The sequence below is a fragment of the Oryzias melastigma genome, linkage group LG24, assembly GCF_002922805.2.
Source record: "Oryzias melastigma strain HK-1 linkage group LG24, ASM292280v2, whole genome shotgun sequence".
In the NCBI taxonomy this organism is placed as follows: domain Eukaryota; kingdom Metazoa; phylum Chordata; class Actinopteri; order Beloniformes; family Adrianichthyidae; genus Oryzias; species Oryzias melastigma.
The window spans coordinates 13,147,192-13,160,837 of NC_050535.1; the positions used below are offsets into that span (position 1 = coordinate 13,147,192).

Here is a 13,646-nt window from a genome sequence, read left to right on the forward strand (position 1 = left end):
TACTAGATTACGTAACGTGTAAAACAATAAATAGTGAACATTTTTTAATAACATTTGATTTTATTTGCTAAAAAAGTTTTAAAGACTTATTTGGAGTAATTTCAATGTAAATGTTTTCAAAATTTTTATTTAAATAATGGTCACTGACGTAAGAAATCTTTCTTTTTCTTTAAATATACCAGTAGATTGATGAATAAATACATAAATAAATAAAAAATGGTATAATAACCAAACATACAATGAAGAAATTACCAAGGCTTCAATAGATTAAACATGTCAGGACAATAGATAGTGAACATTTTGATTAGTTGCTAAAAAAAAAAATCTGTCCTGAATTCATTTGAAGTCCTCTCAGAGTAAAAGCTTCCATTTAAATTAAAAAACGTACATATTTCTAGGAGATTTCATCCCATAAAGATTTGTAGCTTGATTAAAAACATAGATAAGTCAAGCATAAATTCATAAATAATATAAAATGGACACATTACCAAACATTTTAGCACAATAAAAATGTAAAATAATTAACTAGTAAACTATTGTAGTAATTGATAGTGGATTTAGGGGTTTTGGGGGTCCTGGTGTTTCCCAGCTCATGATCACAGACTAACATTCTGGATTAACCTGCATTGCAGCATGAAGTCCTCCACATTGACAAACGAAAGAATTACTTATATATATTTTCTAGTCATTTTTGTCACACTGAAATAAAATTACACTGCTGTGAGATATTTCTTTAGAGGATAAAATACTAAGTGCAGCCATAAATGTCATGAGGTGATTCATTCCTCCTGGTACCTCCTCCTCATTACAGGGGATTTAAAGCGACGCGTTCTGTGAGTCAGCCCCTGTTCCTGCAGTTTGTTCTTTGTGTCACATTCCACATTGCAGAACCCATAACTTCCACATGACAGGCGACATGCAGAACTAATTCACTGACCACCTCAGCCTGAAAATGGGCCTGGATTTGCCAAACTGCAGCCACAAAAACTTCTTTAATATTTTTTTTGAGCAAATATTTGATTTCTTTTGTATGATGCAGATGTTTTGCAGTTTATTTTGTGTTTTTTTCTGGCTGATAATTTGACAAATATATTTAGCAGAGAAGGGTTTGGACTCCCTAAAAGATGTGACCTGTGTTTGGAGAGAGACTGATGAAGAACAGTGTTGGTAAACTCTGCTTCCTTCAATCCAAAATCACAGCAACAGTCAACCAGAATGTAGAGAGGAAGTCAGGATCCATTTTTCTGAGGATATGGATGCAGATTCCCTGACATCTGAAAATGATAATAAAGTATCGAAGATGAACATATCTATTTTGAAAATACTTTATTTTGATGGATTTCATGTGATCACAACCTCTCCCTTTATTATTTATTTAGCAAAAATTAAGAAATAAATGGTGATTTCTGCAGCTTCTAATTTTCTGGAATAGTGGGTTTAATGAGCAGGAACTCCAATTTATGTAAAATAAATACCATAGATCAATTGTTTTTTTGAGAGTTTACTTTTCTAAAATAATTTTTGGAGTGAATACACTATTCCATTATATTATATCTTTTTTGTAAGTCAAGATTTGTCTATTTATAATTAGTAGCAATTATAATGTATCACAATCTGTTTTATTACTTTATATCAGGTGTATTTTTCTTCCCTTTTTTATTTTTAAATTGCTTGAAATAAACCAATAAATCAACCATTCATTTAGAACTCAAAATGTATTTGAACATTTATGTTTCCATATAATTTTTGACAGTTTTCTCCCTCAGTTAAATTTAGATTTGAAATTTTACATCTTTAGGATTCAGACTCTTACTCCATTGTTTAGATTTTTAATTTAATATTTGATTTGATTTTATTGTCAAAATTATAATTTCTAAATTCTATTATTATCAACCCTCTAACCTTCTAGACTCTTTAGAACTCATTCTTTGAACCAGATAAATCATTTTTTCATTCCCAATTTCTGACTTTGATGTCAAGTCTGAATTTATTGACATTTTATAAATTAAATTAAGAGAATTTCTGTCTTCAATCTGATAATTCCAAGCTTTTAGAGCTTTAACTGTATCCCCATTGTTTAGACTTTTGGTAAAAATTCTAAAATAATTCCTAAAAATCCTATTTTTGTTGGACCTTTCATCTCTTATATTTAGATTTCCCTGAAACCTGACATTAATCTGGAAACATTTACTTGAACTTCAGAAATTAAAGAATCGTTTCAGAATGTATGGAGAAAAAACTGTAAAATATATCTATTTTGGTTTGAAAAGTTTTGCACACTGTGCTTCAATCTGTTATTTGAAGTGCAATAAGTTAAGTTGAACCTGCTGATAGTTCTTCCTAATGAATTCATGCTTTTATTTTGACAGCCCACTGATGAGAAAAGAGTCAAACCAGAGAAAAGAAGACCATAAACTGCAAAGAACCCCCCGCCGCTGCCTTTACAGACTGTGGGTCATTTCAGTGATGCAGGATAGAATCAAATGCTCCCACTAGAGTGATCACCAAGTAAAGCTGCTGGAGCTCTTCGCTGTCCGGAGTAAAGTTTCCTTTGGGGTGTGGAGCGGAGCAAACCCCTGCAAGAACTCCGCTCATTACGCCACATAATTGATGTTTTTGCTGTGAGGACCCAGAGGAGCTCTGAGCGCCTTTAGGGAAGCTCAGAGGCGACTGGAGAGATGGGGAATAAAACTTCCAGCTCGCTGAAGGAAGAGGAAGAGGTGTTCATTGACAGCATCACAGGTAAAACTCCAGTTTTACTTGTTGATGACAGCTTTCCAGAAATATTTAAACCTGCAGGATAAAGCGGATGAGGAGAACCAGGAAGTTGCAGCTGGATTTGATGAGGGGGTGTTATATAAGAGGTATAGTTGTTAATTGTCGCAGTGATGGCAGCAGGCTGCCAGGCGGCTTTTGTGCTGGATCCTCCGGGGAAAACACCCACACAGAGAACACTCATCCGATCGGCGCTTCCGTGTTTGTTGATTCAGGTGAATCCCCAGAGACTCACACCTTTGTGATCCAGACTCTGGAGATTTTTTAAATACATCTTTTAAATATTTTTAAATGCTTGACTCTATTTCCAATTATATAGTTAAATTCTTCAATTTTTGTTTTCAATTAAATTAAGTGGAGATCTGGATGCAAATTAGCGACACAGAGCATGACGTACAGTTTCTAACATGAGTCAAAGTCAAATCGTTAATGATCCAACAATCAAAATTTGAGTAAAAAAAAAAAGGTTTGACGGTTAATTTGAAGAGTAGGACGGATTTCATTCTTCCCTTTCTTTGTACCCTTTTGCCTCCAGGTGGGGCCCCCACAGACGGTCCGCAGGGCCCCAGCCCTAAGCTGTTAGCCTCCCTGCAGTCCCTTGGAGAGAACAGTGACTACACTGTGCTGCCACACTCCCTGCACCAGGTGTGCATCTGTGCATGCATGAATGTGTGGAAGTTGTGTTAAATCCAGAGGGAGAGCAACATGTCTTTATTTATCCTGACAGATTGTGCACGATTGTGTGTGAGCTGCTATGCAGTCAAATGTATCCTTGCTAAAGAAATATAAGAAGAAAAATGTTTTATTGAAGTGTCTTTATGATTTCCCACATGGTAATCATTGTGCTAAATAGACAGTGGTTTTGTTGCAAAGCAGAAATGAAGTATTTATGGAGTCATTTTTAGATCACAGCTTCTACCAACACTCACAGTATGAGTCATTTGTCCGAGATATCAAGGAGATTGCAGTTTACTTTACACGGCTGTCAATCATCTTGACGCATAGAGGAAACAGCAGCTCGGCTTTGAACGTCGAGAAAATAAGTGCAAAGCAGCAGGACGAGGGAGAATAAAGAATAAAAACATGATTTGAGAGAAAAACAGAGAGTTCATTAAAATGCAGCAAAATTGTGAAACTGTTAAAACGAACAATAAAAGTCAGGACAAATTGATTAAAAAACAAATGTATGTCTTAGGTCAGGGTTTCAAACTCAATCGCAGGGGGGCCAAAATCCAAAACACACCTTAGGTCGCGGGCCGAAGAGGATAAGCATTTGTTGAATACTCTAAAACAACATTTTTAAAACTTTAAAAATGTAACTTTTTGACATAACAATGAATAAAAACAAGCAGGAATATTATTCCAGAATTAATCAACTTAAACCTTAAATATTTTACTCTACATAAAAAAAATATTTTGTCAAAATTATACAAGTTAGAAATAAGCGCAAGACAACATTGGACCTTTACTAACAATAAAATAAAATTACCCAGAGGGCCTTGACAGATCATTTTTGTTTTCCTTTTATTGATTTCTCCAACTAATAGATAATATATTCAAGGCATTGACAAGGTTTAAAATAATTATATTTATTTAAAAAAAAAATCCCTCAAACTTTGATTTCATCAAAGAATCCTCCGTTGCAGACTTTTGGCGTTCTAGCTATTAGTTTTTTGAAACAATCTTTTTCTAATTTTCCTCTGTCCAATTTCTGTGTTCTTTTTGAAAGCCAGCACCCCGAAGTCCCCTCTAAACTGTAGATATTGACCCACTTTTGTGGGTACTATTTAATGACGTTGACAGTGAAACGTCTATGTCTCAAACTGGAGATTCTAATGTAATTATCTTTTTCCCAGTTGTGGAATGGGCCCTCCTGATTTTAATCTAGTCTGGTTAGAGCCTGTTTGTGCTGTTCTCTAAAGAGAGTAGTGATGGAAATCTTCAGTTTCTTGGCACTTTCTCTTATAGACTAGCCTTCATTTGGAAGAACAACAATTGCTGTTGAGTTTCAGGTGAAAGTTCTTTCTTTCATGGCCATTTAGAGCGTTTAATCAACCCCACAAATGTGATATTCAACAAACTCAAAGGAATGTAGATTCTCCAAGCAGCCAAGCGGTTTACAGCTGTGCTAACATGGTTGCACAAAGGTTTTCTAATCATCTGTTATCCTTCAGACACAATGAGCAAACATATTGTAAACACAAGTGTGCTTTTACAGAAACTTTTTTTATGCCACTGCTACTCTAGCTATTAGATTTAGCATTTTAGTACTGAATTTGCTTAACTTGTTTTAGATGTAACCTTGGAACAATACAAGAGTTGACTATTTTTGCTAATAGGAACCCTTAATATTTGGCTACATTTGCTAACACAGTCTGCTTTTTGTACAGAATTGATCATATCATACAATAATGTGTGTTTTGGCCATGGAACGACGTTGATTAATAGAGTAATCCATGAGCAAAAAAACGTTTTTGTTTGGTTGCTAGGCTATGATAAATGACTTATAGGAGTGAATGAAAGGCCATTTGACACATCATTAATAAAATATTAGAACAAGTCTGAGTATTTTTATCTGTTTGCTCTACAAAATAGTAGTTTATCGTTGTCATAGCTATTTTTTTGATTGATCTGGAAAAGCTTCATATATTGTTGCAAAATGAGACGTCTAAATGCATAACAGAAGTGACAAAGTGCATAAAAAGTGGGTTGTTACAGCGATGGATTAAATGTCACAGATGGATAATAGGCTTAAATTACTGAATAAAGGGAGTTTCCCCCCAATGCCTGGTTCAAATCCCATTATTTAGACAAAAAATTTTAAAAAAGTATTTAAAATAGGAAATACATATGTGATTAACAAGTGTGCTGAAAAATAATTGGCTCATCTGGATTTAATAGAGGAGCTGGAACAAAAATATTTAGATGATTAATTCAACAAAATAAGCAATAAATCATGTTCTGTCTGAAGACATATGGCAAACCTGTTGAATTATTATTGTTTTTTAAATAAATTGATTAAATTCCTTAAAGAATTTTGGTGTTTCATAAAAATCCATTGAGGGTAACTTATACAGAACAAAAGAAAACTAAAAGGAGAGTGAGAAACATGTTAATCTAGAGCAGAAGTAGACTCATGTGACCCGTGTCTCACAGGTTGTCTGCAGAGATCTGCTGCTTGGTTTAATGCCAGCATGTGATCTCTATCTTTGAAGGTTTCCAAATGTGCTCATAAGGCTAAACCTACACAGAAATATTCCTGTTTAATCCTCATTTTTTCTTTCTTTCTTTTTTTAGATTGCAGAAGCCTACTCACTGAAAGGGGACTGTATCCTTGAGGTGCAAAGTGACCTTATATTGTTTTTTTTTTTTAAGAGTTTACATTTAATACATTTTGTTGCATGAACTGTTTTTGTTATTTCATGTGGAAATTCATTTTAAAAAATCAGGAAAGCAAAGCAGATTCAGGGATTTACGTGTTCAGAGTGAAAGATGGAAAAACATGTTTTAATGTTCCTCTGTGTACTCGAGTTCCTCCCTGGCTCTGGGTGTTCCCTCATTCTTTGGCTGACAGCCCTCAGTGCTTGCATAGAACATTACAGTTAGCTTATTTAGCTGCAGCAAAAATCAACATTTATGACTAAGGAAGAGAAAAAGAGACAGAGTATTCATAATGTATAAGCAGAGAAGATTCATGATGCATGAAAAGAGACGTGCTCAGCAGCCCGAGGCCCTACAGACTCACGAGGGAGAGGATGGGAAGGCAAAAGAAAAGGAATTTCATGCTAAAATAAATGTAAAAAAATAGAAGCTTTTATTAAGCACAACCATTTCTATTCAGTACTGTTTTATGACTTCTTTCCACCAAGTTTTTCTTGGCTTTCCATATAATTATTCTTTTTTGCCATTTTTAATTTAGATGTATAAAATAATCATAATTAAAGTGGTGAGGAGCATCAGGCGCCGCCCACCTTTGACCTACCCTCACTGGCTGAAGCTCCTCCCCCTCCTCCTTAGCCACCCTGATATAAATGTGACATTAAAAAAAACACTTTTTTCCAAAATGGCGGCTCCTCTGTTGGTTTTATCTCCATAGCAACCATTTTAGTTTTTGGTTCCCAGGGTGTGGCGAACAAGTCTATGTACTTTTTAGAAGAATCAGCAAAAGTAAAATTTGGGATTTCCTTGGCAACAGAGGGTTTGTGTTAACCACGCCCACATTCCTAATATAGTCATATCATATGATATATCGTTTCGCTCAGCTTGAGCAAGGGATTCATATAATAGATTTTCACAGTATTCAAGTAAAAAATGTTTGAGCAACAAGGGAATGTTGTTCAAGCTCAGAAGTTCAGAATCGGCAAATTCTAGCAGGAGACAGATGAAAATTTGTAGAAGGTACTAAAGTGTTTTTTACTTTCTATAAATTAAAGTCAACATTTATTTATAAGTGTGATTGTTTTATTATGTTATTATGGTAGTTCTGTTCTATAACTAGTAATGCGTACAGATCAGTTGGCCATCCAGTTCCTTCAGTTGGAGAGACTCTACCATGAACGTCTGCTGACAAACCTCACCGCCCTGCAGGAGAACTGGGGTACTGCATACCTTTAAATAGATTATTTTTGTGTTTTAGTAAAAAATATTTCTATTTAAACGGAAAATGTTTGTGTCTACAAGAGAGTCGATGGGGTGAACAGGAGGCTGACATCTGCCTAGGAAGAGATGGCATCAGTCAGACAAACATGGACGTACTGAGGGACATCTGCAGGACACACCACAGGTGGACCTGAGCCGCTGAGATTTTCAGATGCCATTTTTTTATAACACTAAACCTTTGATGTTTGCTCACATTCATCTGTATTTATTATGGCACAGACAATGATTCAGCCGAATTCCACCTGTTAGTTTTTAAAGGGTACAAGAGTGATTTTTTAACTAGACCTGTTCTCTTTTCCTTTGTTTTCTGTCCCTCAGACCATCAGTTAGAGTGGACCAGGTGAGACACATTCTGCTCTGTCTCCTGCTTTGATGCTTTTGCTCCAGTCCATTTAAATTATTTTTTTTAAATCAATAGAACAAGATAAATGCAACAATAAATGACAATCACACCAAGAGTACAGAGCCACAACCTCACCAGAATGAAGGTAAGAGTCTGCTGAAACCACGGCACAATGTCTGTATCTGATGTCCTGAAGGTATAAAAGAATGTTGGCAGATTCCAAAGTCAAAATAAAAACATGTAAATTGAACACAAAGTCATTGGAACTTGAAGGTTTATTGATGTCACACAAGTAATATTGTTCTAAAAATGGAAAACGGATGCAAGTCAAGGAATTGAACTGAGGATGGACACGTCGACAAGTATTTATGATATAACTAAACCTGAAGGTTAAAGTTTTGGATAGTCAAATTAGTTGATTAAGAAACATTTTATTAATAAATATATGGAATATTACCAAGTGCTAATTTATTGACTTCCGGTTTGAAGCGCTTTCAAAAACAAAACTAAGTGTAAAATCCAGTTAATTAAGTGCATAAGTTAGCATTTTTTATTGCTGGATTTACTCTGGTCTTTTTTACGACCATCAGTTAGATTCGTCCGTCTCCCCCCTCCTTTTGCTCCTGGAGGAGTGGTTCGTCCTGACACCCTCATGTCATCAACATTCAAAATTTGGCAGTCTGGCTCCATGATTTCTACTTCCTGACTAAGTCCTTATAAAAAGCATGTATTGTTTCATAGACGATGTTATGTTTTTGTACTTCCAAAATGGACGACGGTGTTATCCGCAGAGTTATCTTGTGTTATCACGTGGGCACCTCAATTTAAATAAAGATTTTGTACATCTCTCAGCTTTGAAACTATAAAGTGACAGAGGCTTAAACCATGTTGACACACATTTGAGCTGGTTCAGATTTAGACTTTGTTTTCTCCACGTTCTAGTCCATGACCACCGCCGTGATGAGGAGCAGGAGCAAAGCCGGAGCACGGAGCCTGAACAGGCGGCCCAATGGGAGGAGGACAGAGGAGACGGGGCTTACGAGGAAGGGCGTGAAGTGGAGGAGGAACAGGTGGAGGAGCAGTGTGAGGAGACCCCAGAGGAGGAGGAGGTGAAAGTGGAGTGGCCGACAGGTGTGCCTCAGGCCTCAGAGAAGGAGCTGGCCAAACTGTCCCATAAAGAAGGGGTAAGAAAGGGGGTAATTCTCTATCCCTCCCTCTCCTTCCTCCCAGTCCACTCTACTCTATGCTGTTATGACTTCCTGCTGGAAAAATCAGTTTGTTAAAGTCTTCCATCCGTCCTGACCCGCCTTCACACTCCTATGAACTCTGAGATCATCAGCCTCCACCCTTGTTCCCACCCTGCCAAACCTGCTCGGGTATTGAGTTAGGGGCGATCACGTTTACGGTTTGGCATAGACTCTGAACTAACAGGGCGAGGCCTTACAAGGAACCCAGAGCCAGAAAAGAACATGTGATGCGTGCTGACTTTAACAGTTCAAGGACCTGACTGTTGTGTAATCTGCAGCTTTGCACCGAGAGGAGCTCTTCCTCCTCCATCTGCTTTTGGTTATGATGACAAACAAATGTTGAACTCAATCGTTGATGATAAGAAGAGATAGTTCACAAATTTTCCTTTAGATATGTTAAAACACATATAAAGTACATTTTGAAGGTTAGCTCCAATAAAGATGCATTAACTCCACTAACACAGCCTCTGAATGCAGTCTCTTCATTGCGTTTACATGTGCTCTTCGTTTTTGTAACGACAAATTATGGAATTTTTTATCTTCTCAACCCTTTTGGCCCAATTTCCTGCTCATTTAGTGAGTTTTTTAAGAGTTAGCAGCTCAGGATTTCTAGCAGGGAACACCTGGAAAAGGAAGGAAGGAAGGAAGGAGGTCCCTGTATTTTGATTGGACCTACAGTCCCCTCAACACACAAAAACAGGGAACTGAGGGGAAATGTATACATCTTTAAAGAGTTTTTTTTCGTCCCAACTCCTAAACTTTTATTTTGCTTTGGTTAAGTTTTAGTTCACATTGTTAAAAAAATAAGCGAAGGACATCCCCCAATAACATACTACGATTTCAGAAGCTATCCTGAGATGCCTCCAGGTCATTTTCAGTTTGTTTTAGTGGTGTCTTCTATAAAGTAGCACACGCTAGAAAAATCTTCTTGAAGAGTTTTCATTTTGGAGGAAATAAACTGCATCCACTGCACTCTGCTGCACAGCTAAAAAATTTCCATAGCATCTTGATTTTTCCAAGAAGCTGCTCCTTCCAAGCAGCACAGCAGGTGCATTTTAAAATTCATCAGGGAACACTGAGATAGTTGCACACTGGGAAAATAAATCAAACTTATTGTGGGGGGCGGGGCTGTAGGGAACAACTCTTAATTTTATTTATTTTACCATTAGACCATGCGTATTACATCTATAAGACATTTTAGCAACAAATTGATCAAAATAAAGAATGCTATTTTCAAATGGTGTCACTTCCATGACTCAACATAGAGGCCATCCATTTGTAGCTTCCAAATCTAAATCCCTGATTCGTCAGAGTTCAATCTGGTTTAACAGTCAACTTGCGTTCAATGGACTTGCTTTTTGTACGTAGAATCCAAAAACGGTTGTAGAAACTTGAGTTTTGAGCGCAGAAGCCTGATATACACGTTTTTTGTGTGTCTACGTGGCCTTTTATTGGAAGTGGCGGAGTCAGGTTTGTTAGGCTGCTGTTTGACTACTAGACTCTAACCCTGATAAAGTTGTAGACAAAAACTACGTTTTTCTTGACCCTTTGTCTCCCTCAGACCTCTCCTGATGGTCTGGTCTCCATTCTGAAGAGGAGGCGCGCCTCACTGGATGGTCTGCCTCCTCCAAGTGACACTACTAGTTTGAAGCAGAACTCAAAGCGCAAAGTTCGCTTCAGTGAGCCGGAAGACGGTATGGATCAAGGTATTAAAATATATATATTCCTTTAAACCTATAATGAACAAAGATGCAGGCTTGTCTGTAGAACTGAGTCCATAAAACCATCCCTCACAGCTGTGTCTTCCTGTTAGATGACGTGGGTGGAAACTCCTGCCTTGTTCTGCTGCTGCTGTGTCTGGTCACGGTGGTGATCAGCATCGGCGGGACTGCACTCTACTGCACTCTGGTGGGCACGTACTCCAACATCTGTACGGACTTCACCCACAACGTCGACTTCTACGCCTCAAACGTGCAGCAGTTCTTTGAAGGGGTCAGGCGCTGGCTGCCCCTCTGGACCGGATAAGACTCTCCTCTACAGACTGAAGAGACCCCACGTTTGCTTTTTGCAGCACTGACTTGCTGTCTGGATGTTTGTGCAGCTAATGTGCTGCACTAATCCTGCAGATGGAGCCAGACTTGCACATCAGAGAAGGACTTTGGTGCAAAACTCTGAAGATAGACGAATAGAAAACATGTTTACTACTGTTTTTGTGACATCACCCAAGAGGGCTAATGACTCTCATCCACAGCGCTGCGGAAAAAGTATTTGCGCCCTTTTTGATTTTTTTACATTTTTGGATTATTTCTCACACATAAATGTTGTAGGTCAAGCTCATTTCTATTAAAGAACTATGCCACCCCCCCTGTTACTTTAAAATCAAATTGATGATTTCTTTTTTTCATGAATGGGAGCTGGTCCTGGTGTAAAAATGTTATTGCTCTCCAAATGCAAAAGCAGAGACTGCAGTGAAGTGGATTTTAGTTTAGTTCTCCTTTCAGAAGAGGTTCAGTTGAACTCATTGGAGAATTTTTTATTACTGTGTCTAATCTGGATTTAGGACCAGATTAGAACCAGCATCTGCAGGTGTGATTAAATTCACTGATATGCTGAAAATGGTCCTAAGCTTGAGGTTGTGAATCGATGTCTAGTCCAGTTTTATGTATGGCACAGAATTTTTCAATAAAGACCCACTCTGATCATTTTTTCATTTATTTTAAAAGCATTCCCAGTGTTTTTTTATTTATAATTTGCTGTTTTCTTTTAGGTAACAAATACAATCTTTTTCAAATTGCATTTTTTTTCATCTGCTCTAGATTTACAACGATTTAAATGAAAAAATACTCAGAAATGCAATTTTAATTTTGATATTCTTAATATATGTCCTCCATTATGAAAAAAAAATGCCACCAGAACATGTTAAAATCACCAGAAACACAATTTTCAACAGAGTGGATCTTTATTTTAAATCCTAACGCATCACAGCAAACCTGGACAAATGTTTTATCATGTTTATTTTTTTTTTAAATAAATGTTCATTTGATTCTCGAGGTCATCTTCCCCAAGTTTTCCTCAAAAATCTGATGAATTTGCTCTTTTTTGTTCAGTATTGTCACTAGAAAAGGCTTTTCTGATCCATGTCACCAATTTTCTTTGTCATTTTCATTTTTTTTTTAATTTTATTATGTCTATAAAGTTTATATTTTATTTACTTTTTTCAGTCTAACATTAAGTATAAGTGTAACAAAGTAAATGTAAATCCGACTTCCAAAATCTACTTTGCAGCTTTATCCCTACCAGAAATTAAATTAAATCATCTTTTAAAACAGAATTTGATGTTTTCTAGGGTTCACTTGACGTATTATATTTTTGATTATCTAAATCACATTGTCTGCAACATAAAAAGTCAGTTTTTGCACAGTTGTAAGACTTTTCTAAAAATAATAATAATAAGAATAAAAAAATTCCATCTTGTAGCATGTTTTTGTCTGTCGATCAGAAGCAGTTTTGTCCTTTTTGATGAACTTTATAACTCCACATTTACCTCAAAGAAACAGACATTCCTTCAATCTTAAATGAAACTTCTTTAATAAAATAGTGCCTTCTGAACACGATGGCACAGCACATATTGATCTGGATCAGCTGATATTCATTTCCATCCCTTTGGTGTCTATGAAACAGTCAAATGTCTTTTATGTGTTCTGTGCTTTACCCATACTTTTTGTTTTTTAAATTCAGGATTCCATTAATGTGTTTGTGTTTAAATAGTATGACATTTTTTTAACCTGAAATGCACCAAAACTAAAAATATAAAATTAAAAGTCATATTCATCACCATTCTTCTGTCTTATTCTGAGTTTCAAGTATTTAAACTTATACACTATCTGTTACTTTTGCAATTTTATTTTGCAAGTTTTTCCAAAAGTTAGTAAAACAAAATCTTTTTTTTTTGTAATGCAACATGTGTTTAGCTTCTGTAATCATTGCATCATTTGCTTTAACATTCATATTGAATGTGTTGAAGGTTTTGTGGGCCAAAAACATCCTGCAGTCCTCCTTAAGCATCATTGACAATATGGCCACTAGATGGCGGTGCAGACAACCAAACATTCATCTTAGAGACAAAGGAGCTGGAGATGCCATCTGTTCAAGCAGATTCCTCAAAGTTATGTAACAAACCCGATCAGCCATGAGCATGACTTTGAATTTCACAATCTGTCTGTTCACTGTTTACGTAAACAATCTTCCTTTTGGGGTCTGAAATTCTGTTCTCTGCCGTCACGGTGAAAGCTAAAACGTGAGAACTGGATCAAGGTCAAACTCTGCATCGGTGCAAACGTGCTTTACTGTGCATTCAGTGTTCTTTGGTTGATCACTCGTACATGTGAGGAAGGTGGTTCTTTTTAGTTGTGAGTTTACAGTCAAAAGGAGCTCCTGGTTTCACCGGCTCCAATGAAAATAGTGCTTTTAATGGGTTCTTGTAGCATTTTTCTCATGTTGGAGGGCATATATAAAGAAAATTAAGCTTAAAATAGCATTTCTAAGTATTTCTTTGTTCAAATAATTATGATTTCGGTGAAAAAGCTCTTTGATGTTTTGTACAAACTACAATTGGCAGGCAA

The 13,646-nt window shown here is 36.5% G+C and overlaps 1 protein-coding gene across 2 annotated transcripts in view; it reads left to right on the forward strand.

The window, feature by feature from the left end:
- cnstb (consortin, connexin sorting protein b) overlaps nucleotides 1-11,724 on the forward strand; it is a 13,395-nt gene extending 1,671 nt beyond the window's left edge. The window contains exons 2-11 of one of the 2 annotated variants that reach the window (XM_024291120.2): nucleotides 2,370-2,742; nucleotides 3,311-3,420; nucleotides 6,073-6,103; nucleotides 7,286-7,372; nucleotides 7,456-7,558; nucleotides 7,753-7,774; nucleotides 7,853-7,922; nucleotides 8,720-8,961; nucleotides 10,586-10,730; nucleotides 10,838-11,724. In XM_024291120.2, the coding sequence (XP_024146888.1) occupies nucleotides 2,679-2,742; nucleotides 3,311-3,420; nucleotides 6,073-6,103; nucleotides 7,286-7,372; nucleotides 7,456-7,558; nucleotides 7,753-7,774; nucleotides 7,853-7,922; nucleotides 8,720-8,961; nucleotides 10,586-10,730; nucleotides 10,838-11,049 (1,086 nt within the window). In that variant the 5' untranslated portion in view covers nucleotides 2,370-2,678 and the 3' untranslated portion in view covers nucleotides 11,050-11,724. The remainder of the gene's footprint in view (nucleotides 1-2,369; nucleotides 2,743-3,310; nucleotides 3,421-6,072; nucleotides 6,104-7,285; nucleotides 7,373-7,455; nucleotides 7,559-7,752; nucleotides 7,775-7,852; nucleotides 7,923-8,719; nucleotides 8,962-10,585; nucleotides 10,731-10,837) is intronic. The other variant, XM_024291122.2, reaches the window with a different exon arrangement.
- Nucleotides 11,725-13,646: the final 1,922 nt, after the last annotated feature.